Source organism: Aphelocoma coerulescens, unplaced genomic scaffold (assembly GCF_041296385.1).
Source record: "Aphelocoma coerulescens isolate FSJ_1873_10779 unplaced genomic scaffold, UR_Acoe_1.0 HiC_scaffold_60, whole genome shotgun sequence".
Classification (NCBI taxonomy): Eukaryota; Metazoa; Chordata; class Aves; order Passeriformes; family Corvidae; genus Aphelocoma; species Aphelocoma coerulescens.
In genome coordinates, this window is record NW_027183949.1 from 1,647,163 (window position 1) to 1,673,403 (window position 26,241).

Here is a 26,241-nt window from a genome sequence, read left to right on the forward strand (position 1 = left end):
CCCTGGCTGTGGACTCATCTGTAAATTCGCTGTGGAGCCTGGCTTTGAAGAAGGTGCCAGAATCGAAGCCCATCATCTTCAGCTTGCCGGTGGCCAGGTCGAGGAAGAGCTTGCCATCCTTGACGTCATCCTCCATGTCTCCAGCAGCAGCAGGAGTACAGCTTCTCCAGGGGCTCCTTCTTCCCTGCGGCTGAGAGCAGGCTGTCAGTGCCCCGCCCAGGGCCCCGGCTGTCAGTGAAGCAGGACAAGCAAAAGCAGCTTGCACGGCAGCCACCAGTGCTGGGAAGAGCAGCTCAGCGCCAGCACAAGGGCTGCGGGTCCCCATCTGACGACCCCTGCGCAGCGATACAAGCAGGGCAAAAAAGCCTGCGTTTCTTGGCTTCTTCTGGCCAAGGCACGTGTGGAGCTGTAACTTACCGGCTCCCTGGATCAAAGTGTGCCTGTGGCTCTCTCCCTTCTTCTATGGATGATGAATATCCTGCAGCCAAGGATCACACGACAGGTCTTCTAATGAGGGCCTGTCCAAGGAGTGCAGGGACAGACACCATCTGATCAGTTCCTTGCAGTCTGTGGGGAGAAACCAGAAAGCGCCGGTCAGTTGCAGAAGGCTCCTGTCCGCTTTGCCCCACTATTGCCATGCCCAGGCCATGCCATGGGGGCTCCGAGCTGTGCCTGAACTTTCCCATCCATTCTTTGTTTTGGAGGAGAGCAGGAGAGCGAGGCATGTGCCACCTCCTCGGCAGCTGCCAGAGCGGGATGCTCATGAGCCCGCTGCTGTCTCCCAGTACTGCTATTCCCCCCGTGCCGCAGGGATGAGCATCCACCTTGAGAGAGCCGTTCTGGGAGCGACAGCTGGCCCCAGCTGATGTTCCGGCCCTTCGGGAACGGGTGCCGCCCGCAGACCATCTGGTGCAGCACGATGCCCAGGGACCAGACGGTAGCTGCCTCGCCGTAGTACCAGCCAAAATGGGTCCATTCCGGGGGGCTGTACGCTGGTGTTCCTACGGAATAGAGAGGCACTTCATTAGCGGGATGCTGCCTGCTCCCGGAGCCTCGCCCCAGCATCCCTGGGCACGCAGGGGCCGCACCGGTGGCACGCGGCATGACCCGCTGCCCTCTCGCCAGCGCCTGTGACTTGTGGACAAACTGGGGGTTGTAAAAGAAGCCACCGGTGTCACAAGAGGGCAGCGGAAGCCCTGGCAAGGCTCAAGCATTCCATGCAAAGGGAAAACCCGCTCAGTGCCGGGGGTGGGAAAACCATGCCTTCACCCTCCCTGCCTGCATTGCCCCAAAAAAACATTCTGAAGCCAAGGCAAACAAGGCGAGCTGAGCAGTCCAAGCCGGTTCTTGCCTGCACACCAAACCGGCGGGTGCACAGCTTCTGGCCCCCCCCTCTCTGCTACCCCCACCCACGGGTGTGTTTTTGTCACACTGGCTGCCCCAGCCCCAGCGCCAGTCCTGGGCAGAGTGGCTGGCGAAGGCTGCCAGCAGGGCTGGAAGATGGCCCCCCGGCCACCCGCACTCAAAAGCAACTGGGCTGAAAACTCGGTCCCATGACTGGCATCAAAAGGGAGAATCCCCGCTGCCACAGCCAGGTTGGGCCGCGAGATGCCGGCACCGGGAGCCTACCCTGGTGAGGACTCACCTGCAAAGCTGGTGTAGGCTGTGTCTTGCAGGTAGGTGCCGCAGCCAAAGTCAATCAATTTGGCCTGGCCCGTGGCCAGGTCAACCAGGATGTTCTCTGGTTTCAGGTCCCTGTGAAGGACCCCGCAGCTGGTGCAGTGCCGCACGGCCTCCAGGACCTGGCGGAACAGCTCCCGTGCCACCTCCTCGGACAGGAAGCCCCGCGCTCGAATGAAATGGAGCAGGTCCTGAGACTGCTCCGGCCGCTCCATCACCAGCACCACGTTGCTGGGCAGCTCGAGCCACTCGAGGAGCTGCACCACACCAGGGAAGCCGGTGGACACCTTGTCCAGCAGCACGACCTCGAGTGGTGCGCTGGTGCCGTTGGGCTGCGGGAGGAGCACGATGCCGTCAGTGGGGCTGATGCCGTGCCAGGGCTCGGGAAGCCCTCGCCCAGCCCGGGATGCTCTGCGCCCTCCGCTGCCCCCACGCCCGCTCTCCCCCGAGGCGTCCTGGCGCCTTCCACCCTCCCGGGCCTCGGCTCATCCCCGCCCGTCATGCCCCGCCTTCTCCCGCTGCCCACCACCCCCACCCCTACCCCCCCCGCTCACTCACCAGCTCGCCCCAATGACGGATGCGGGTCCGTGGCACCCATTTGATGGCCACCTGCAAGGCAAGGGGAGCAGCGGGCTGAGCTCGCCGCCCGCCCTGCCGAGCCCCATCCTCCTTCTCCTGCGCCCTCCTTTGCCCCCCGCCTCCTGCGCCCGCCGCCGGCCCCGCCACTCACCGGGGCGCCGTCCGAGAGCCGCGTGGCCGCGAAGACGCTGCCGAAGCCGCCGCGCCCCAGCAGCGAACCCTCCAGGTAGCGCTCCCTCAGGCCCTGCAGCGCATTCCCTGCCGGCGAGACGCGGCTGTCAGCGCTCGGCCCGGGGCCAGAAACGGCCGCCGGGCGCTCCTCAACCGCCCCGGGCCGGGTATCCCCAGATGTTGCCTCTTTCGAAGGGGACACCGGCGGCTCGGGGGCGGGGGCCGCGCTGCCGAGCGGAAGAGCTCGGACCGGGGAAGACGCCGCGGACGCGGCGGGAGCGGCCGCGCCGTCTGTCTCCTCGGCGGGTCCCGGGAGGAGCCGGGGCCGGGGCCGGGGCCGGGGCCGGGGCCGGGGCCGGGGCCGGGGCCGGGGCCGGGGCCGGGGCCGGGCCAGCCGGAGCCAGAGGCTAACAGTGCTGCCCAAGAGGCAGGCACTGATGCCCGCCCAGCGGCGCCACCGCCAGTAGGGCAAGAGCCGGGCGGAGGCGAGACCGCGGCGGGACGCCCGGGGGCGGGGAGGGCGCAGCCCCGCCCGGGGCCGGGGGCGGGCCGGGCGCATGGCCCGGCCTGGCATGGGGAGAGGGAGGCCGCGGAAGGGGCGGAGGGGGTGGAGCACTGAAGGGAGAGCGGGACAGGGGATGCGGGACACTGGGAGAAGGAGAGGAGGAACAGGAGAAGGAACGCAGAGGGTCTGGAGAACCGCTGCTCTTGTATTGCTCTTCTGCTGCTGCCGCTGCTGCCGCTGCTGCTGCTGCCGCCGCTGCCGCTGAAGCGCTGGGAGCGTTGGTCCGCGTGTCCGTGTGTCTGTTGCCCGGGTGTCCGTTTTTGCCCCGCGCGCCCCGCGGCCGAGCCCCGCGCGCCCCGGGCCAGCACGGGCCGCTCCGGGGCCGAAGCGGAGTCCCGGAGCATCTCTTCCTCCCGCAGCCGCGCCAAACGCACCGTCTTGTTTAGCTTCTTCTTCACCAGATTGTAACTCTTCCTTGCGGCAGTCTTGCAACTTGCCCCTGCTGCTGCTGGCTCGCCCCGCGCCGCGGTCTCTTGCTCGCGAGCAACCAAAGCGCTGTCCGCGCTTTTCGCCTGGAGCAGAGCAAAGTGCTGAATGAGGAGCCTGCCAGCGCCAGGCAGAGGCAGCCCCGTGGGAGGGCAGAGCAGGACGTGAGGAGGGAGACGTGCAGCCCCTGCGCGGTGCAGCGCTGCTCCCCGGCCGCTCGGCGTGGGCAGTGGGAGCGGCGGGGCCGTGCCCGGCGCGGTGCCCTCGTCGGCAGGGCTGTTGCTGTTTTCTTGTCCGGTTTCAGGTGAAAATCGGAGACTGCCGATAGGAGGCTTCAAATAAAAGAATGGAAACACTCTTTTTGCTGAGTTCTGATGCCGGTCCAATAGAGCAGCTAAGCTCTCAGCTGTTTGCCTCCTCCCTGCCAATCCAGCACTTTCAGCCTGGAACAAAGGCCCTCTCTGCAAAGAAACTGCTGGCTGGTTTCCTTCTCCTGCTGTTCATTGACACAGGTAGAAAAGCAGACTAGTTTGGATGCTGAGTCTGTCCAAACGGACAGTGAGCTTTGCCATGTGAAGCCAAGACACGGAGTCTTGAGCCCTGCGACAGTGTCATGGGAATCACCTTTGTTGCTGCTGCTGTCTATTGTCACTGCTGAGGGTGCAGTCCCATGGGAGCACATGCCCTGTCTCTAGAAGCCAGAGCCGAGCAAGGCACTGGGCTCTAAAATCTTCCCTTGGCAGGCTTCTGGGGTCTCCAGCATTGCTTTCAAAGCCAAACAGGGAGAAGGCAAGCTGTGTGTAGCTCTTGGTATTGTAGAGTGTCTCAAACTTGCTAAGTCCTAGGTGTTTGAGGTAAGATCAGTTTGGAAGGACTGTGAGGTAGAACTAGTGCAAGACAGAAAAGGGGAGCATAGAAGGGAAGCAATTAATAGTATACGGGAACATCTTGGGTTGTTTCTTTCCGTTTGCATGTCCCTTCTGGGAAGCTGTTTTGCTTTTGCAAGAATCTTGTCCACAGTGATGTTTGCTCTTTTCAAGACCCTTTCCTGGAGACCGAGCTGGAGCTCCTGTCACAAGATGTGCCATCACATGCAGCTTCTCTTGGCTTGCCACACTGTGCGTGCAGCAGGACTCTTGCAGCAAAGCAGGACCAAGGTTTTGAGAGCTTGACAACTTGTCCTTTCTCCTCCTGGTGGACTAGCGAGTTGTGCCGTGGGTAAGGTTTTCGTCGTTACTGTTGTAGGCTAAGGAAACAGGAGGAGGGGGTAGCAGCAATTGTTAGGCTGGCTGAATGGAGAGAAAGAATCTCCGGAGCCTGCAGCCAGAAGTGGAGAGCTGGGGGCTAATCCTTCCAAGCTCTCAGTGGACATCTTGCAAGTGAGCTGGACTGTGAAAATGGTCTGACAGAGGCAGTTGGTTTCTGAGTTCAGCGTAGATACTTGCACATCTGGTGCGTTGGTGCTCAAATCGAGAGTGCAATCGGTTCACAGGAAGCAGCAGAAGAAGCTGGAGCTCGCCGAGCAGGCGACTGAAAGAATCTGCAAAGGAGAAATGCGGGAAATGACTTGGTGTACCTTGCCTGGAAGAAGGGTAGTTTTTTTGAATAATTCCTAATCCGTTCCCTTGGCTTTTGACTTTCCTAACAAGGCCATTTGCATTCCCGATTCAGCACGAGTGAGAGGCCCGGGCTTACGGAAGTGCGCCAAAGATTCCTCCGCAGTGACGCTCAGGTGGAAAGAGGAGCGGGGCGCCTGAGCAGCTTCCGGGGAAGCATCCCGCGAGGTGCAATTTGCGCCGTGCTGGGAGAGGAGCAGGGGGAGAAGGATGGGCCTTGCGTAGCAGCAGCAGCAGCAGCAGCAGCAGCAAGTTTGGGCCGCAGGACATTGGGCCTGCGCCGCTGCCCCACAATGGGCGGGCGTGTTCCCGGGGCTGCGGCCCTGGCACCGCGTCCGCTGAGCTGCCGACGCTGCGGGAGCTCCCCGGGCTGGGCTCGGGGTCCCGCTGGGACTGGGCAGCAGGCTGTGCTCTCACTGTGGTCAGCAGCAGCGGGACGTACCTCTGGACATCCACGTCTCCTGCTGCTGGGAAGAAGCAATGAAGCGAGTGCAGAAGTTCTGCTTCCTCTTTCTCCCGGTGGATTTTTTCGTTTCATTCCACACTCCAGAGGCAATTTCTGTGCTGGCCTCTGGCAGCTGATTCTATTTCAAGAGCACCAGCAACAGGGCTGTGTTTGAGCGCTGTGAATGTGGCCTGTATGGCTTTCATTCTCCTCGACTTTTTGCTTATAGACCTGTGAACATTTCAAGATCTGCTAATCAGGATGCCTGCAACAAAGCATCTGAATTCCCCATCAGAAAAGCACTGTGGCTAGCACCGATCAAAAGAGGCAATTGCAGTTTTTCAGATAAAATTCAAGTGGCAACCAGAAGAGGGGGAAGAGCAGCCATGATCTGTAATTCCCAAGGCAAACGCAAGAAAAGCCTCCTGCTGTCACCTGAGGATGAGTGAAACGGTGCTGGGAACAGTGCTGGAACCGGATCCTTTCTTTCTCTGAAGGTTGCATCAGGGCAGCACAGCCGGGCTCTGAGGAATCAGGTCTGTTTGTGGCTGATTGTGTCTCTAGTCCAGAAATTCACCGGGAAAAACCTCTTGGGAAGCCGAGGCACAAGCAGGTGGGAAGGGGCTGGCGCTGCTGCTGCTCTTGGCCAGGAGCCCCGGCTGTGCCGGTACAGGGCCCACTGCGCGGTGGCTCCTGCTGCTGCCAGAGCTGGGCGGGTCTCAGGGACCGGGAATGGACACGGGGGACAGCAAAGGCTGTGGGGGGCTGCAGCGATGTTCACACATGGGCCAGCGCCAGCACAGAGCTTCAGCCCCGCAATTATCCCAGAGGGAAATGCTGGGGAAAGGCTCCATTTCAGCTTTCCTTTACTCATCACTGTGAAGTGACCAAAATAAAAGGAGAACAAGCAGAGCCCGATCTCTTCTCCTTCGGAAGGAGTCCCATGCCTTGGGCTGTGAGAGGCCATGAGGGGCTGTGAAGGGCTGTGAGGCGCCATGAGGGCTTGTTAGGGGCTGTGAAGGGTCATGAGGAGTCGTGAGGGGCCGTGAGGGGCCATGAGGGGCCATGAGGTGCTGTGAGGGGCCATGAGAGATTGTTAGGGGCTGTGAAGGGTCATGAGGGGCCATGAACTGTGAGGGACTGTGAGCTGCCATGAGGGGCCCTGGGGAGCTGTGAGGGGCACCGAGGGGTCATGAGGGGCTGTGAGGGGCCTTGAGGGGCCATAAGGGTCTCTTAGAGGCTGTTGGAGGCCAGGCGCCTCATGGAACCAAGGGTCAGTTATGACACTGTGCAAGCAAGGAGATCATGGTTGACAGTACAGAACTTCATGGAACCACAGGCCCATTGTTACACAGCAGGGCCGCAGAAGCAAGGAGATCATTGTGACACTACACAACCTCATGGAATCAAGGCGTCCATGTTACGCTACTGAACCTCATGGAGCCAAGGGTCCATTGTGACACTGCGGACCCAAGGAGACTGTTGCTGACAGAACGAAAGTTCATGGAACCAAAAGTCCATTGTGACATCGTGGGGCCTCATGGAAGCGTGGAGACCATTATGACACTTTGTTACTATCTGATTTACACCCAGAAGGGCAAAGAAAACAAAATCTCTGAGTATAAAAAGGAAAGAACTTTGAAGGTTCAAAATATTCCCAGAGATGAGATTAAAACCAAACGAGATTAAATGTTGGTGCCAAAAAAATGGGTATCTGTTTATCTAATGGTAAGAGAGGCAAAGCGAAAGAAGGAGAAAAGTAGAGAAGAGTTAGAAAAAGCCAAGGTTACTCTAAAAGCATAGGATAAGTCACCACCACACTGTGCTACCTTTGTTGCTGCTGAGACAGGGTGGGGGAAGTGGAGAAGTTTTTGCCTTTTTTTTTTTCTGCTGTTTGAAGCGTCTTATCTGCCTCTTCCCATCTCTGGAGCAGTTTGGCTGGAAAGCGGCAGCCCGTCCTCCGAGATGCAGGCTCCATGCTTGCAGCTGAACCTCGGTCCGCCTGGGACGAAGGAGCAGGGGTAGGGGTTGCACAGCTCACTCGGGATTTCAGTCCAGGGTGAAGGATTGGGGGGTTCTCCCCAGGCGGGCGGCGTCGGCTCCCGGAGGCCTCAGGGTGTCTCGTGGCTGGCGATGGTGGTGGTGTGGGGAAAGGCAAAGGGCAGGGATTCTACCTTTCGCTTTCGCCTCCACATTTTGCACCAGTTTTGCCTTCCTTTTCATGGGCCTCGAGGCGGGCTATGCACGGCCCGTACGGCACGTAGTTTCCAGGCGTTCAAAAGTGATTATGATAAGCAGCCATAATGACGAAGCACTTTTGAAGCCTTTCTGGTGCTGAGCAGTGATAATGACAAAGCATTTTTTGGAGCCTTTCTCCTATGATTAGGCTCTTGCACACTTCAGAACCAAAAGGCCATTGTGACACCGCAGGGCCTTGTATAACCAAGGGGTCATTGTAGCACGGCAGGGCCTCGTGGAATCAAGGGGATCGCAGTGACACTGTGGGGCTCCATGAGGCCACGGGGCCATTCTGACTGTGTGGAAGCAAGGATACCATTGTTACGCTACGGGGCATCACGGAACCAAGGAGGCCATTGTGAAGCAGCGGGGGAACCCGCTGAGACTATTATGACACTTCAAGGCCTTGTGACACCGAAGGGCCATTGTGGACCTGCAGGGCCTCGTGGAACCAATGAGACCATTGTGACATCACAGGGCCTCATGGGAGCCAGGGGCCATTGTGACACAGCCAGGCCTCATAGAACCAAGGGGCCCTTGGGACACTGCGTGGCACCATGGGGCCAAGGAGACCACTGTGACACTACAGGGCACCACGGAACTAAGAACTACGTAACAGTAAGAGGCCCAATGGAATCAAGGGGCCATTGTGACACCACAGGGCCTCATAGAACCAAGGAAACCATTGTGACACTGCAAGGTCTCATGGAAGCAAAGGGCCAGTGTGACACAGCCAGGCCTTGTGGAACCAAGGGGCCACTGTGATCCTGAGGAGCCCAATAGAACCAAGGAGCCATTGTGACACTGCAGGACCTTATGGAATCATGGAGACCACTGTGACACTCTGTGACCTCATGGAACCAGTGGGCCATAGTGGTATTTTGCAGCCCCATGGAAGCAAGGAAACCGTTTGGACACAGCAAGGCCTCATGGAAGCAAGGGGCCTTTGTGCTGCTGTAGAGCCAAGGAGACCACTGTGATATTGCTGGGCCTCAGGGGAACAAAATTGTGATGCTGCAGGGCCCCAAGGATCCAAAGAACATGGAACAGGACTGGTTGGCTTGGCCTCCTGGGGCCACCTGCCTGGTCCGGCTGACCTTGGCATGTTGAGGGTTGCTTCTCATCTGCCCCTGAAATGCTGGAGTTCCTTGCTTTCCTTTCTGTGGGAAAGAACTGTCCTTCTCCTCCAGGGACCCATGGCTGAAATTAGGATTCTACCTCCAAATTTGATTCTATCCGAGGATTGTTCCCATGTGAAACCTGCCAGGACAGACAGCTCAGGCTGGCCTTGGCCTCTTAGGGGCCACCTCTCATCTGCCTTCAAAACACGGGGGGGCTGTGCTTTTCTTCCCATGGAAAAAAACATCTTTCAAGTCCAGCCATCCATGGCCAAAACTGGGAATCCACCTCTGAAATTCCATCTATCCAAGGAATAGCTCCCAGACAAAAGCTGCCAGGAATGTCCAGCTTCCCTTGCATTCCTGAGGGCCAGCTCTCATCTGCCTTTGAAACACTGGGGCTCCTCACTTTTCTGCCAATGGAAAAGAACTGTCCTTCTTGGCCAGACGTCCATGGACAAAACTGGGATTTGGCCTCCCAAATTCCCTCTATCCAAGGATCGCTCCAAGACAAAAGCTGCCAAGACAAACAGGTCTGGCTGGCCTTGGCCTCCTTGAGCCACCACTAATCAGCCTTTGAAACCCTGGGGCTCTGCCCTTTCCTTCCTGGGGAGAAGAGCTGTCATTCCGGTCCAGGCACCCACAGCTGAAATGGAACTCCACCTCCAAAACTCCCCATATGTCCAAGGGTTGCTTTCAGACAGAAGCTGCAAGGACAGACAGGTCTGGCTTGCCTTGGCCTCTGGTGGCTGCCTCTCATCTGCCTTCAGAACACTGGGGTTCTGTGGTTTCCTTCCTGTAGAAAAGAACCGACCTTCTTGTCCAGGTGCCCGTGGCCTCAAGCACATGATCACTACATAGGGACAAAGGGGCTCTGTGCTCAGTGGAGTGGAGCCTGAGGACAGTGGAGGAGAGTCCTGGGAGGGCTTGAAGGGTGGTTTCAGAGATGGTGGATCCTTTTGACATAGTAGAGAACAGCCGGCAAAAGAAAGAATTAATGCAAAGGGCAGGTGGGGAGGTCCAGACTGGACACAAGGAGAAAGGAATTTCTCTCCCAGGGCAGTGCTGTGGTGCCACGTGTCCCCCAGAAGGAGTCTGGAGCAGCCCAAGGCTTTGCGTGCCAAGGCAGAGCCAGGCAGGCCGCAGAGCCATCAGCAAAGGAAGGGGCCGGTGAGGTGGGGCAGCCGGGGGGATGAGGACAGCCTGCAGGGACAGAGACACAGGGCACGGACACTGTAGGACAGCCTGGGCCGGAGAGGGCAGAGGGATGTGCAGAAGCTGCAAGGCCCTGACAGAGGCAACTTCTGCAGCACTTTGGCCAGGGCTGCTGTCCCTGCCCCTGGGGCCAGTTGGGAGACAAGTGACCCTTGCAGCCCTGGGGCCTCATTGCCTCTTTTTTGCTGCTCAGCAGCATGGCAGGGGCCACCCCATGGTCCTGCCCTTGGCATTGCACATGCCCACATCCCAGTGCCCCGGGAAGAGTCCCGAGCAATGAGGGAGGGACAGGATCTGCCTTTCCGGCGGCTGGGGCACTGCCTGCAGCCAGCCCGGGCACGGCACAGAGGCACAGAGGGGTTCCATCAGTTAGGGCTGGGAAGATGCTGACAAGTGACCGGGGGAGAATCATTCCCAGCCCTTGACACAGGAAGCCTCTGGCTGCAGGACAAAGCAGCTGCAGTTCCTGAAATGATCTCCTCAAGCTGGAACATACCACTGACTGTGGATTCAGGAAGTACATTCTCTGAGTATCCCTGGTGTAGAACATGAGGACATGCTCAGGGCTTAGGCTCAGTCCAGTAATATTTCCAAGACAAGCCTTTCTATAAAGATGAAATTTCCTGAGAGTGTTTTCCGTTTCCTACTCTTGCGGAATGGGAGGGGGGGAAGTGATAAAGGAATTCTTCATTTTTAAGAGTCCCTAAGGCATGGGAAGTGTAACTTGAGTGCTCTGCAGGAGTTTCCTAAAGTGCTTTCAAGGCACTCCTCTGCCCATGGAGAGCACCGGCATCACCTTTGCTGGACCCGCCAGGCTTAGTCTGACCTGTCCTTTCTCCCACCTGCAAACAGAACCTGTCCCCAGCCAGTGCCCTGCAAACAGGCAGGTTTCTGTAGGGCCAAGGAGAGTGCACAGAGATATGGGGTCTGTGAGTGCTGGCAGGAAGAGATCAGGCACAGGGAAACATCTCCAGGAGGAAGATCTTCAGCAAGCAGAGAGAAGATCAGGCAATGAGAGAAAACAAAAGGCAGAAATGTTGTGGCACGGAGAGCTTAGAGACCTCCACAGGATGCCCTCGAGTGCAGCCCCTCCCTCTGAACAAGCCCCCTCCCCTCCTCTCTCCCTCAGCCAAGCCTCTGCCCTCAGGGCCGGGGCTCCAAGGCGTGAAGCCCCTCCTGTGCAGGCAGAGCTGCAGCAGAGCTGTGGGGCAGCTCTGCGGTCCCGGGCCCAGTTCCCTCTGCAGAGCACAGGGCCGGGAGCATCTGCCTGGCACTGGGGGGCTCTGGGAGGGGGCACAGCTGGCTCAGCTGGCTCAGGGTGACGCTGGCCCCAGTGCCCGGCTGTGGGCAATGCAGCCAGGGAAGGAGCTCCATCTCCCTACATCCAATGCCATCATTAGGACACTTGGCTTTCTTCTTGAGGATTCCCCCTAAGCTCGGAGCTTCCCTCCAGGACGCAAACAGGTCGTGTAGCATCTTTGTGTTACCTGAAAGCCCCACAGTGAGACACAGAAGTTTGATGATGGACAAAGTGCTGTTGGGTTGGTGCAATGAGCCATGTGTGTATTTGGCTACCAATGTGGGGCTGAGACCTCGAGAAGGGGATGGACATTTGATGGGCTGTGGTGGATCGATCTGCTCTCAGCAGTGTTGGGATGGTTTCTAAGGGAAATATGGGAGGGTGATTATCCTCTGTCTGACAAGGGTGAAAGCCCAGAGGATCTTGGAACAGGACAGAGTGACAGAGCACCTCCCCTCACTCTCCACTCACCGCCTTGCCTCACAGAACTCGCTCTATTCTCCCCGAGGGCAGCAGCAATGCTGAGTGTTTCTGACATCCAAAACCAGTCAGCCGGGGAGATGAAGAGGAGCTGTAAAAACCTCTAGAACACTTTAACAGCTTTTGCCATTCCTGTTCTTGGGCCCTGGGAGTGCCCTTGTGTTAGCTGGGGTTTCAAAGTGTAACACCAGGACAGGTGGCTGTCCCCCTCCCACTTCTGCACAGCAAGGCTGAATTATAAAACCCCCCGGAGCAATTGCCCTGAAACTCATGTCGCACGCAGCCAGCACCAAGCAGGGCTGCGGCTGGAGCTGAAGGAAGATCTGCTAGAAAAACAGAAGGGTGTTGTCGGTGATGGAACACGGACTTCGCCGGCCGCATGCAAAGCCAAATTTCCTCGCACGAGTCACATCTTTATATACTGTTCCAAACCCACAGTTCAGCAGCTACAAACTTCAGCTTCTAAGGTTATATGTTTTACATCTCCAAGGGCTACAGATTACCATCTCCTCGCCCAATCTCCCGTTAACTATCCTACTCTTTGTCTCGCCTCTTGCTCTTTGTCTCGCCTCCTGCCAGACGCGGCCCCGGCCCGCCCCGTCTCTCGTCTCTCGCAAGGCCCCCCCAGGCCAGCCAAAGCCGTTCTCCGTGGCGACACTCTGAATCCCCATAAGGTGTCAGTGTGTGACAGGAGAAGCATTTGTGGGACATGGCTTTGATTTGGCTGAGAGCCGTTTCCCTTAAGCTGTCACTGACTTTTCTCCATGAACAGGTCCCCATGTCCACACACAGCCAATGTCCAACAGCAGCTCCATCAGCCCCTTTCTCCTGCTGCCATTGGCAGACACGCGGCAGCTGCAGCTCCTGCACTTCAGTCTCTTCCTGGGCATCTCCCTGGCTGCCCTCCTGGGCAGCGGCCTCATCATCAGCGCCGGAGCCTGCGGCCAGCACCTGCACAGCCCCATGTTCTTCTTCCTGCTGACCCTTGCCCTCACCGACCTGGGCTCCATCTGCACCACTGTCCCCAAAGCCATGCACAATTCCATTTTGGGACACCACAACCACCTCCTACGCAGGAGGTGCTGCACAGCCCCTTTCTCTTTCTCTTTCTCCTTCTCTCTTTCTCCTTCTCTTTCTCTTTCTCCTTCTCTTTCTCTTTCTCTTTCTCTTTCTCTTTCTCTTTCTCTTTCTCTTTCTCTTTCTCTTTCTCTCTTTCTCTCTTTCTCTCTTCCTCTTCCTCTTCCTCTTCCTCTTCCTCTTCCTCTTCCTCTTCCTCTTCCTCTTCTCTCTTTCTCTCTTTCTCTCTTTCTCTCTTTCTCTCTTTTTCTCTCTTTCTCTTTCTCTCTCTCTTCCTCTTTTTCATTTCAGCGGAGTTTTCCCTCCTCGCCGCCGTCGAGTGCTACGACCGCTACGTGTCCCTCTGCAAACCCCTGCACTACGGGACCCTCCTGGGCAGCAGAGCTTGTGCTCACATGGCAGCAGCTGCCTGGGCCAGTGGCTTTCTCAATGCTCTGCTGCACACGGCCACTACATTTTCCCTGCCCCTGTGCCAGGGCAGTGCCCTGGGCCAGTTCTTGGGTGAAATCCCACAGTTCCTCAAGCTCTCCTGCTCACACTGCCACCTCAGGGAACTCGGGCTTGTTGTGTTTTCCATCTGTTTAACTTTTGGTTCATTTGTGTTCCTTCTTTTCTCCTATGTGCAGATCTTCAGGGCTGTGCTGAGGATCCCCTCTGAGCAGGGATGGCACAAAACCTTTTGCACGTGCCTCCCTCACCTGGCCATGGTCTCCCTGTTCCTCAGCACTGGCTTTGTTGCCTGCTTGAAGCCCCCCTCCAGGTCCTCCCCATCCGTGGACCTGGCACTGCCAGTTCTGTACTCGGTGCTGCCTCCAGCCCTGAAGTCCCTCATCTACAGCCTGAGGAACCAGGAGCTCAAGGATGCCCTGAGGAAAATGATGACTGGATGCTTTCCAGAAGCAAAAACCTGCCTGTTTTCAGCTCCATAGGCTAAAGTGTAATCATTAGAGGCCCAGCCTGCCTTCTCAGGTTGTTTTGGTGGTGGTGCTTTGGGGGCTTTTTTTCTTTTCCTATGTTAATGTTGTACCCAACAGATTTTGTTATGCATCTTATTCCCTGTTTACAGGCTGAATGGGACTGTTGACAGGGACTGTGTCAATGAGGAGTCTGCTCTGTGTGTATTCACATGAAAGAAAGGACCCATCAGCAAGGTCTTTGTTCAAGATCCTTTGGTTGAGTCCATCCCTGAAGCTGGAGGGCAGGACCAGTTTTGCAGGCGTGGGGCAGGGAAGAGTCCCAGCAGAGCAGCACAGCCAGGGAGCAGCAGAGCTTGGTCTTTTCAGAGCTCCTCTCTTATTACTTCCACTCTCTCCTTTGGAGCTGCTGTGATGGTGTAAGGCCAACAGCTCTGTGCGGGTGGTGCGAGTCCTGCTGCGTGTCACAGGCAGGGACAGGCCATGGGCACTGCTGGGACACAGCTGGGCTCCGCCACAGCAGTTCCATCAGCAAAGGGCATCTCCTGAAGGCACTGCAGGAAGGCTTTGCTCTCCCTGCACAGTCACTGTCAGGAACAGGCCCAAGGAAGAGACTCTAAAGAGGCTGCCTGTATTCCTTGTTCTCCCAGGGCTCAGTGGGATGAGATCAGGGTCCCAGTGTGGCCTTCAAGAGACTCAGGTGTGGTTCAGGTTTTGCTTGGTGGTGGCCAGTGCCCACCAGATGGTGAATGGTCTGTGATGAACCTTCCTGGGGCTCTGCAGCTTGTGCCAGGCCTGATGGCAGGGGAATGTTCTTCTGGAGGGACTTGGGAGCTGCCAGGAGAACGCAGGGGACCTGCAGGGACAGTGTGTGCCAGGGATCAGCCGTGAGTGGAGCTCCCTGGGCACAGGCCTGTCCAGGGTGGGCTCACCCAGAGATAAAGGACTGAATGTTTCCTGTGAGCCATGAGAGCTCTGCAGCCCCAGGGGACACAGCAGGTACAGGGAAAGGAGTCTGGGCAGTGACTCGTCTGACCCTCTGGGAACTTGCAGAGGAGGATCCAGGGCAGCCCCAGCCCATGCGCCAGCCCTGGAACAAGGCAGGCACCTCGGAGCACCCTCCATGGCCACAGCAGAGCCTGTGTGGGAGGGGGTCCGTGCAGGGAGCACCATCAGCTGCAGAGCTCTGTCTCCCAGCTTGAGCAGCACAGCCCAGCAGAGGCAGCCCATGGCCCCGGGCAGCACAGCCCCCATGCTCTGCAGAGCAGCACCCCCAGCTCGGGGGCTGTGGGCAGCAGGGCAGAGGCTACAGCAAGGGCTGCTCAGGCCAGCACAGACGTGTTCCCCTGGGAAAGGCTCTGTGGGGAGCTGGGATGGGCCAGGAGAAGAGCAGGAGCTCATGTGTGTGCAGAGGAGCCCTGGCAAGAGGCTGCCCTGTCCCTGGGATAGCAGCAGGAGCAGCCTGAGGAGCCCCAGAGCCAACTCTCTGCTGCTGTGCTGGGCAGCGGGGCCCTGGGGCTGCAGGAGCTGCCCGAGCTGAGGATCTCCTGAGCATTCCAGACACAGAGTCACTGTCCCGCACCTCCAGTGCCTCCAGTTCCTGCTGCAGGGCCAGACAGGACTGGGCTTCTTTGCAGGGCTGGGGCCGGGGCAGGGAGAGGAAAACAATGGACCCTTGATTATAAGACTCCCCTCCGTGTCACAATGCTCTCCATGGTTCCACGAGGCCTTGCAGTGCCACGCTGGCCCCTTGGTTCCTTTGGGCCCCACGCTGTCACTGTGGTGCCCTTGGTTACACGAGGCCCCACGGTGTCACAAGGCACCTTTGGTTCTCCGAGGGCCCTCAGCGTCTGTTTTGCCAGTGGGCAGGGTCAGCCCCAAAGACACAGACACCAAGTTCAGGAATAGTGTAAGTTATTAGAATGCAAAACTGCAAAGAATCACAAAAGGAGAAGCCCAGCAAAGCACCCAATCATCACTACCAAAGATTGCGTACAGTAATCAAGAAAGAGACAGCACCAGTTACCCTCAGGCCTTGCCATCATCCACATCCTCACATCAGCTGGGGGAAGCTGTCACAGCCAAGGACTGGAGAGCCATTCCCGCACCCTGGGAGTTCCTGCAGGTGCATCCACCTTTGCGGGCAACGAGGCTTCAACCTCGCTGTGAGAGGGCCCAGCTTTGACAGCGTTGAACAAACAAGCCGACATCACTGCTAGTGTGGGAACATCTGGTTTCATTCTCCTGTTTGATTTCTCCCAAAGCCTGGCCAGGGCTCAAGGAGGAACCGAGGGAGTTTGATCCTAAAGCCCCAAACAAGGCCAGATGGGGCCTCGTCCAGTTTCTAAATACAGAAAGGTCAATCCGTGTTTCACCAATGAACATAGAGCATATTGCTACTAATGCTTTGTTAATGAGCAGATACAAATAGAACATTTGGTTGGAAGGTTCATCTAGATGTCAACTTTGCCTCAGAGCCTGTTGTTCAGGCCTCAGTCAGGGCCTGTTGTTCAGGCCTCACTCCTTCAATCAGTCCTTTGACCTAGAGACGAACTGCAACCTTCATAACAATTCTTTTCATCCTACAATTTTAGATTTAAGTATTAGAAATTCTTTGTTGACAAGCCAAAATATCATATGGGAAGTGCTTTAAGGGTATCTTTTCACAATCTTCATAGGAACGCTTAACCCAGCCATGATTAAAGAGCTGTCCGTGAGTTTGATTCCATTTCCCTTTATACTGGCTGCAATTGAACAGTTTACAGTGTGGGTGCATACAACCTATTCCAGGAGACAACATCCATCCACAGACACTTTTTCCTACACATATTCCTCTTTATCCGATTTAGGCAAGAAATGCCTTTTCTATGAAAAGGCAGCGGTCGGGGATCGCCACCCTCGGTCTAGAGCTCTGTTTTTATCGTGAACTGTGCTCAAGTTTCTAACCCACCATTTGGGTTGGGCCAGATGGGCCAGCCAAGGCCAGTCATCGAATCCTTCTGGACTTGCACGCACCCAGCAATTACTGAGGTTAAATGAGTTCCCTATCTCTGCTCCTGCTGTTAGAAATCTATTTTCCCAACCAGTGCTCCGATTACAAGGACAACATTAAATCAACAAGATCAACAATAGTTTCACTGTTAAGTGGTCCCTTTCTGTCTGCAGAAGTCACTCACTCAGTGGCACATCAGTCTTCACATCGAGCGCCGTGGATCAGAGCACTTTCCAAAGGGACCATTGGGGCAAACAGGGAGATTTGGTCTGGCAGGCTCTGCAAAACAATATCCTGTAACATCTCTTTGTTCTCTCACAGAACACTTGGCTGCAGGGACATGTGCCCATCTTTCTCACCCAGGTTTCAGGATTCAAACAGTGTTGTCTTTGCCTACAGCTCTTACTTCAGCTGGCTCGGGCGGGCCATTTGGCCTCTGGACCCACACTCTGGCTCCATGATTAGGACTGGTGGATCCAAACCCTTTATCTCCATGAACAGTAGTGATGTGAAGTGGATGTCCTTTTTTCACGGTTGTTTTAAAAACTGGCAATATCAATAACTGTGCTACCCTGCCGTGGGGTTGAATAATCCAGTGTTGTTCACTATTGTTTAACAGAACTACTTTAATTTCTCCTTGATAATCTGCACCAACCACTCCTCCCACCATATGAACACTTGTCAAGGCCAAGCTTGAGTGGGCAGTTATCAAACCAAAGTGTCCCGGAGGAACCTGAATTCCTCTGCCGGTACTGATAACTCTCATTTGCTTCTGATTTTTCCTAATTAATTCTAATGCGTAAAGGTCCAGCCCTGCAGCCTCTGCGATGGCCCTGTCAGGGGCCATCACCCCCGGAACAATTTCCCAGGAAGTCAAAGTGTCACTGTCCGTGGTTCTATTTGCAAATTGGGTGCAGCCATGCGCATCCAGGGGGTTTCCATTTCCCCAGTGGGCCCATTGTTAAGGATATGGAGCACATCTGGGAGGTGGGTTTTTCATTGCGACACATTCCCATCTCCTATATTTTTCAACTGCTCTTTTAACAACCCCTTCATCTGTTCAATCAGTTCTGCAGCTTGTGGATAGTCTGGGATATGAAAAACCCAGCAGTCTTACTCACTTTATTTTTCGCAGTAACAGACAAAGCATTCCACGTCCTAGCGTCAGCAAACCCTATAAAAACAGCCACTTTCATCCCTTCCTCCTTCATCTGTTGTATACAATCTCCCACAGTTTCCCAGCGATGCTGGGGTCCTGGCCAGTCCTTTTCTGTAGCGTATTTAGTCTTATATCCCTGAGCAGCCAAAGCTAACAAATGGGTATTTGGAGCATTATTTCACAATGTCATTATATACATGTGAAAACATAAACATCGATTTTTATTATATTTTATTATGAACATGTAGATCATTATTTTTTGTTATTATTCTCGTTGTTATTATTATTATTTCCTTTGCTCAAACAAATCCAAGCTCAAGATTAAAAACTTCTTCTGTTGCTCCGTGTGGGAGCGTTTCAACAACAATCGTTCCTTCTGTTGGTGCTGTTTCCGAGATGCTGTTAACAAAATTCACCCTCATCTTCCCAAACCCACAAGTTCTTTTCCTTTTTCCATATGCAATTTTGGGATGCATTTTAATACATCCAGTGCTTCAGCTTCTTTCAATTGACGTCCTCATTGCTCGCACAGAGCTCCGACCTCAGCCCACGCCACAGCCAGCAAACCCTAGGGAAGGTCTTCCCATGCGGGAATTTTGGATGGGACCGATTACTTACACTTACATTTAAAAAGCAGCATTTTGTTGAGATCCGGCCAGACTATATCAAATTTGTTTTACCAGTGGGCAGGGTCAGGACCAAAGACATAGACACCAACTCAAGGAATCAGCGTCATTTACTGTAGTTCAAAGCAGCAAAGAATCACAAAAGGAGAAGCTCAGCAATGCACCCAATCATCCCTACCAAAGATTGCCCGTAGGGATTAAGAAAGAGACAGCAGCAGTTACCCTCAGACTTTACCATCACCCAGAGCCACCCATCAGCTGGGGGAAGCTGTCACAGCCAAGGACTGGAGAGCCATTCCCGGACACTGGGAGTTCCTGCAGGTGCCTCCACTCACAGGTGAGGCTTCCAACCTCCCTGTGAGAGGGCCCACCTTTGATAGTGTTGAACTAACAAACCGACAGCACTTCTAGCGTGGGAACATCTGGTTTCATTCTCCCGTTTGTTTCTCCCAAAGCCTGGCCAGGGCTCAAGGAGGAAGCAAGGGAGTTGACTTGGACCATACAGCCCCAAACAAGGCCAGATGTCAGATTTCATGGCCTTGTCCAGCTTCCAAATACAGAAAGGTCAATCCATGTTTCACTAATGGGTGGATACATCTATCAGAGCGCTCATGACCGTGCGCATTTCATGAATGAGCAAGTTCAAAGATAACCTTTGCTTGGAAGCTTCTGATGGTGCCCCAAGCCCCAGGACTGGAGGGACCCCTTGGCTGCGGGGCTGGGAGGGAGGGAGCTGCCCCTTGTTCTCACTCTGCCTCACGCAAAGCTGGGCCGCTCACAAGTGGGGCAGCACAGCAAACAGGCAGCCTGCCAGTCTCTTCCATCCTCGTCTCTTGAGATTTTTCACCTTTCAGCTTAGGGTCTACAAAGGCAACTGCTTTTGGTCCCGCTGTGTATCCCCACGTACAGCAATGCTGCTGAATCCGTCTGTAGCACAGCAGCAGGGGAAAGGCCTCAGCCCTTCAGGGTCAGGAGCTGCCGGGCTCTGCCTGAGCAGCTCAGCCAGCAGGAAGGGAGCTGCTCCACACGGCAACGAGGAGCAAAGCACTGCAGCACCTCCTGCTTGGGCAGAGCCCAAATTCGGTGCGGGAATAAGAGAGTTCTTCTTGTGCCCTGGTGCATCAGCACTGCAGGTGCTGTGCCCGCAAGGACATGGTTCGAGATCTGCAAAAGAATTCTGCAACTCTTGACTGGGTCAGGATGTCACCAGTGCTAAACTCCACTTTAGTCCAAAGCAACCCGTTTACACCTCTGCTGGTGTCTGCTAGATTTTTTCTTCAGGGTATCCAGACAAAAGTAAACAGAGGAGGAGCCTACATTTTCATTGTTGAGCAGAAATGTATCTCATTTTGCTGTACAATCCTTTTTTAAGACGTGTTATCTCTTTAAAAAAAAAAAATTAGAAAAAAGAAAAACCAGAAAAAATATGAAAGAGAAAAAACCAAATGTGTAGTGAAAAATCTTCTGTAACTTTGGATTAAGAGGTAACTGATCTTTTTAAAAAGAGAACAAAGTTATTTACTTTGCAAATGTGCTGATGGCATGGATCCATCTCACTGACCTCAGCATCCTTTTTTAAGTATTTTGCGTTTTGCTGTCAATATTAAGTTATTTTAAATTGTGGTTGAAGCAATAGGAAATTGAAATATGGATTGTGCATGACCGTGTCTTGAGTGTAAAAATATTGCGGTTTGAAACTTGGACCTAAAGTATTGCAAATAAAAGTTATAAATACCAATGGATTGTGTGACAGCAGCTTTTCCTCTAGGATGTGCAGCATCAGAAAGACTTCATCAGTGTGGCTGTGGGTGCTTTTAGCTTTGTCCTGTGCCACTCTATGATGACATGAAACAGGACTTCACCTGCCACCAGCCCAGGCCACCCTTTGCCACCCCAGCTCCTTGGAGCTTGGACAAGCAGACACAAAGTCTTTCTGCTGCTTCCCCCTTTTGCACAAATGCACAGAGAGCTGGGATTTTTCCAGGTCTCGTGTCTCCACGATGAATACGGTGAGTTACACAGATGCTTGTCAGCTCCACTTCCTGCCTAGAAATCTTGAAACTGCTTCTAAATGCTGCTCACTTCAGCTCTTGGACACCTACTCCCACAGGGCCGGGAAAAAAATGCCCCTGACGCCAGCTTACAAGGTGAGTTACGCCAAAGAGGGCTATGTGGGAAATCTCTATCCCTGCCTATCCTTTTAAGAGATCTGTGCCTTGTATCTAAAGGAAGGAATGTGCAAGCAACGTGACTGACACTTTCGCTCTCCGTGTTCGTTCCGCAGCCACGGGTACAAAGACATTATGGGAACCCTTGTGCAGCCAGAGCCTTCCGTCCCTGCAGAAGGGAGCGCGGCGGGTGGGGGCGGTTGGCGGGCAGCGAGCCCCGGACAGCGGGCGAGATCCGGCTCCACACCTGCCAGGCCCTGCTAAGGCTCCATGCCGGCTCCTCTGCAACAGCAAAGACCTTCAGCCGTGTCACTGCCCAGAGGGGCAGTGCTGGCCCGGCCGCACAGCTCCTTTTCCCCACAAGTTGCAGGAGGTGAGAACGCAACACTTGCAAACACCGACTGCGAGCCACAGCGCCGGCTGCGCACCATGAACCTCAGCTCTGGGACCACTGTCTGCCCCAAGCTCCGGGGGATGCAGTGGGAGCCGGGCTGGGCTCTGCCCTGGGGCCATCCTCCAGGGACAGCTGCAAACAGGGAGCATTTAGTTGCCACCAAGAGCCCAGCCACGCGTGGAGGGGAGCCGGTGCAGGTGCGGCCTGCGCTGTTGCCTGCTGTGCTCTGGGGCTGCTGCTCCCCGCAGAGGGAACTGCACTGGCGTGCCAGAGGAGACAAAGAAGCTTCAGCTTAAGCCAAACTGAGCTGGGTGGCTGGGCTGGCAGGAGTGGGGAGGGTCAAGGGCATTCACAGAGCTCATCCTGCTGGAAGGACGAGGAAAAGGGGCAGTGGGAAGCTAACAGTGAGGAGAGCTGAGGCCTGGAGGGCAGCTCTTGAATGACACTCAGGTCTCACCGGACCTCTGAGACATTGCTGTTCTTCTGCCAGTGACAGGATGAGTCCCTAAACCTGGGGCTCGCTCCTCCTCGTGGTCAAAGGCATCAAGGAAGGCTACAGTGCGACAGAGACTGCCCTGAGCTGGCAACTCACTGGGGGAAAAGAGGGAGCACTTGTGAAGTAAAAGGCAGGCGGGGCAGAGAACTGTTCAGAGAAGGGCTGAGCTAAAGCTTGAGCAAGCTGAGAAATGCCATTTGGGGTCATCCCAGATTGATTTCATTTCACAAGTTATTGAACAAGTTTATTTTGGGGGCGGGGGGGGTGTCATGTTTTCCCCTGGAGGCGTGCACTCTGCAGGCTTGAGCTGCGTTGCCGAAATGCTCGAGCACGTCTCTGCTGCGGCTCACACCGGTTCTTCTTTGGCTTCTTCCGGCCCGGTGCTGAGCCGCAGCAGAGCCCTGGCGGAGCCCAGAGCAGCCTCAGCATCCACAGAGCCCGGCTGCAAGGAGAGAAAGCAGAAACCGCCCGTCACTTGAAGGCTGCTGTCCCCCTTGTCCCAGCCGCCCGTGGTGCCCAGGCCGTGCTGGCTGTGCTCAGAGCGGTGCCCGAAGCCGCCCGTCACTGCTGCCTTTGGCAGGAGAGCAGGATGGCAGGACACGTGCCACCGCCCGCAGCCAGCCGTGGCAGATCCACCTCCTCAGCAGCTGCCCATTGGGATGCTCCTGTGCTCGCTGCCATCTCCCAAAAGCCCTTATCCCAGCCGTGCCAAGAAGACGGGGACCCACCGCACGCCACCCGCCGCCGGAAGAAAAGCTGCTCCCAAGCGATGTCCTCAGCCTTCTCCAAGGCCCCGTCCCATCCACGCTGCAGCTGGTCCCAAGCACTTCCCGATCCAGACTGGACACCACCTACAACACCTCCTTTAAGGGAAACAAACAACAAATTAATGAAAAGGGATTACAGACAAAAAGGAGAAACAAGAAAAAAGGTAAAAAGTCTTCTCTCTGTTGGGGGCCTGAGGAAGGCCCAACCTTCCCTACATGCTGGGGAAAAACCCACCCTCGGGCGAGGGAAGCCCACGCTTTCTCCCCTCCCCCCCGCACTGACCCCCAACAGGCACAGCGAGCCCAAAGCAAACAAGCCGAGTGGAGCAGCCCAAGCCCTTCCTTTCCTGCAAAACAAAGCAGCCCGTGCACAGCTCCTGGAGTGCCACCTCTGCTCCTGCCATGGGGGCTTGTTTGTGTCGGGCTGGCTGCCCCAGCCCCAGCCCGGGGAACAGTGGGCGGTGGGGGCTGTTGGCAGGGCCAGGGGCCGACTCCCATTTCCTAAGCACCCCAGCCCATCCCGCCCGCCCTGCCGAAAAGCAGCTTGGCAGCCGGCTGAAGAATTAGTTGCATCCGCCCCAGCAAAGGGGGGAACCTTTGCTTCCCGGCCAGGCCGTGCAATGCCCAAATCTGGGAGCATCCCCCTGGCTGTGGACTCATCTGTAAATTCGCTGTGGAGCCTGGCTTTGAAGAAGGTGCCAGAATCGAAGCCCATCATCTTCAGCTTGCCGGTGGCCAGGTCGAGGAAGAGCTTGCCATCCTTGACGTCGTCCTCCATGTCTCCAGCAGCAGCAGGAGTACAGCTTCTCCAGGGGCTCCTTCTTCCCTGCGGCTGAGAGCAGGCTGTCAGTGCCCCGCCCAGGGCCCCGGCTGTCAGTGAAGCAGGACAAGCAAAAGCAGCTTGCACGGCGGCCACCAGTGCTGGGAAGAGCAGCTCAGCGCCAGCACAAGGGCTGCGGGTCCCCATCTGACGACCCCTGCGCAGCAATACAGGCAGGGCAAAAAAGCCTGCGTTTCTTGGCTTCTTCTGGCCAAGGCACGTGTGGAGCTGTAACTTACCGGCTCCCTGGATCAAAGTGTGCCTGTGGCTCTCTCCCTTCTTCTATGGATGATGAATATCCTGCAGCCAAGGATCACACGACAGGTCTTCTAATGAGGGCCTGTCCAAGGAGTGCAGGGACAGACACCATCTGATCAGTTCCTTGCAGTCTGTGGGGAGAAACCAGAAAGCGCCGGTCAGTTGCAGAAGGCTCCTGTCCGCTTTGCCCCACTATTGCCATGCCCAGGCCATGCCATGGGGGCTCCGAGCTGTGCCTGAACTTTCCCATCCATTCTTTGTTTTGGAGGAGAGCAGGAGAGCGAGGCATGTGCCACCTCCTCGGCAGCTGCCAGAGCGGGATGCTCATGAGCCCGCTGCTGTCTCCCAGTACTGCTATTCCCCCCGTGCCGCAGGGATGAGCATCCACCTTGAGAGAGCCGTTCTGGGAGCGACAGCTGGCCCCAGCTGATGTTCCGGCCCTTCGGGAACGGGTGCCGCCCGCAGACCATCTGGTGCAGCACGATGCCCAGGGACCAGACGGTAGCTGCCTCGCCGTAGTACCAGCCAAAATGGGTCCATTCCGGGGGGCTGTACGCTGGTGTTCCTACGGAATAGAGAGGCACTTCATTAGCGGGATGCTGCCTGCTCCCGGAGCCTCGCCCCAGCATCCCTGGGCACGCAGGGGCCGCACCGGTGGCACGCGGCATGACCCGCTGCCCTCTCGCCAGCGCCTGTGACTTGTGGACAAACTGGGGGTTGTAAAAGAAGCCACCGGTGTCACAAGAGGGCAGCGGAAGCCCTGGCAAGGCTCAAGCATTCCATGCAAAGGGAAAACCCGCTCAGTGCCGGGGGTGGGAAAACCATGCCTTCACCCTCCCTGCCTGCATTGCCCCAAAAAAACATTCTGAAGCCAAGGCAAACAAGGCGAGCTGAGCAGTCCAAGCCGGTTCTTGCCTGCACACCAAACCGGCGGGTGCACAGCTTCTGGCCCCCCCCCCTCTGCTACCCCCACCCATGGGTGTGTTTTTGTCACACTGGCTGCCCCAGCCCCAGCGCCAGTCCTGGGCAGAGTGGCTGGCGAAGGCTGCCAGCAGGGCTGGAAGATGGCCCCCCGGCCACCCGCACTCAAAAGCAACTGGGCTGAAAACTCGGTCCCATGACTGGCATCAAAAGGGAGAATCCCCGCTGCCACAGCCAGGTTGGGCCGCGAGATGCCGGCACCGGGAGCCTACCCTGGTGAGGACTCACCTGCAAAGCTGGTGTAGGCTGTGTCTTGCAGGTAGGTGCCGCAGCCAAAGTCAATCAATTTGGCCTGGCCCGTGGCCAGGTCAACCAGGATGTTCTCTGGTTTCAGGTCCCTGTGAAGGACCCCGCAGCTGGTGCAGTGCCGCACGGCCTCCAGGACCTGGCGGAACAGCTCCCGTGCCACCTCCTCTGACAGGAAGCCCCGCGCTCGAATGAAATGGAGCAGGTCCTGAGACTGCTCCGGCCGCTCCATCACCAGCACCACGTTGCTGGGCAGCTCGAGCCACTCGAGGAGCTGCACCACACCAGGGAAGCCGGTGGACACCTTGTCCAGCAGCACGACCTCGAGTGGTGCGCTGGTGCCGTTGGGCTGCGGGAGGAGCACGATGCCGTCAGTGGGGCTGATGCCGTGCCAGGGCTCGGGAAGCCCTCGCCCAGCCCGGGATGCTCTGCGCCCTCCGCTGCCCCCACGCCCGCTCTCCCCCGAGGCGTCCTGGCGCCTTCCACCCTCCCGGGCCTCGGCTCATCCCCGCCCGTCATGCCCCGCCTTCTCCCGCTGCCCACCACCCCCACCCCATCCCCCCCGCTCACTCACCAGCTCGCCCCAATGACGGATGCGGGTCCGTGGCACCCATTTGATGGCCACCTGCAAGCCAAGGGGAGCAGCGGGCTGAGCTCGCCGCCCGCCCTGCCGAGCCCCATCCTCCTTCTCCTGCGCCCTCCTTTGCCCCCCGCCTCCTGCGCCCGCCGCCGGCCCCGCCACTCACCGGGGCGCCGTCCGAGAGCCGCGTGGCCGCGAAGACGCTGCCGAAGCCGCCGCGCCCCAGCAGCGAACCCTCCAGGTAGCGCTCCCTCAGGCCCTGCAGCGCATTCCCTGCCGGCGAGACGCGGCTGTCAGCGCTCGGCCCGGGGCCAGAAACGGCCGCCGGGCGCTCCTCAACCGCCCCGGGCCGGGTATCCCCAGATGTTGCCTCTTTCGAAGGGGACACCGGCGGCTCGGGGGCGGGGGCCGCGCTGCCGAGCGGAAGAGCTCGGACCGGGGAAGACGCCGCGGACGCGGCGGGAGCGGCCGCGCCGTCTGTCTCCTCGGCGGGTCCCGGGAGGAGCCGGGGCCGGGGCCGGGGCCGGGGCCGGGGCCGGGGCCGGGCCAGCCGGAGCCAGAGGCTAACAGTGCTGCCCAAGAGGCAGGCACTGATGCCCGCCCAGCGGCGCCACCGCCAGTAGGGCAAGAGCCGGGCGGAGGCGAGACCGCGGCGGGACGCCCGGGGGCGGGGAGGGCGCAGCCCCGCCCGGGGCCGGGGGCGGGCCGGGCGCATGGCCCGGCCTGGCATGGGGAGAGGGAGGCCGCGGAAGGGGCGGAGGGGGTGGAGCACTGAAGGGAGAGCGGGACAGGGGATGCGGGACACTGGGAGAAGGAGAGGAGGAACAGGAGAAGGAACGCAGAGGGTCTGGAGAACCGCTGCTCTTGTATTGCTCTTCTGCTGCTGCCGCTGCTGCCGCTGCTGCTGCTGCCGCTGCTGCCGCCGAAGCG

General features: G+C 57.1%; 3 protein-coding genes across 3 annotated transcripts; 1 reads left to right on the top strand and 2 right to left on the bottom strand.

The window, feature by feature from the left end:
• Nucleotides 1-460: 460 nt before the first annotated feature.
• Nucleotides 461-3,004, bottom strand: LOC138102077 (serine/threonine-protein kinase pim-1-like). The gene is made up of 5 exons (XM_068999836.1): nt 2,411-3,004; nt 2,239-2,289; nt 1,646-2,012; nt 825-1,001; nt 461-567 (listed from the first exon to the last, which is right to left on the bottom strand). The coding sequence occupies exons 1-5, from the start codon at nt 3,002-3,004 to the stop codon at nt 461-463; spliced, it is 1,296 nt and encodes a 431-aa protein (XP_068855937.1).
• Nucleotides 3,005-13,263: 10,259 nt separating this feature from the next.
• Nucleotides 13,264-13,839, top strand: LOC138102001 (olfactory receptor 14J1-like; the record flags this gene model as incomplete). Its single annotated transcript, XM_068999749.1, has 1 exon — nt 13,264-13,839. A coding segment is annotated over one exon (576 nt), but the record flags the coding sequence as incomplete, so codon positions are not given.
• Nucleotides 13,840-23,528: 9,689 nt separating this feature from the next.
• On the bottom strand, nt 23,529-26,041 carry LOC138102071 (serine/threonine-protein kinase pim-1-like). Its single transcript, XM_068999830.1, has 5 exons — nt 25,478-26,041; nt 25,306-25,356; nt 24,714-25,080; nt 23,893-24,069; nt 23,529-23,635 (listed from the first exon to the last, which is right to left on the bottom strand). Exons 1-5 carry the CDS (start codon nt 26,039-26,041, stop codon nt 23,529-23,531), a joined length of 1,266 nt encoding a protein of 421 aa, XP_068855931.1.
• Between the last annotated feature and the right edge of the window lie 200 nt (nt 26,042-26,241).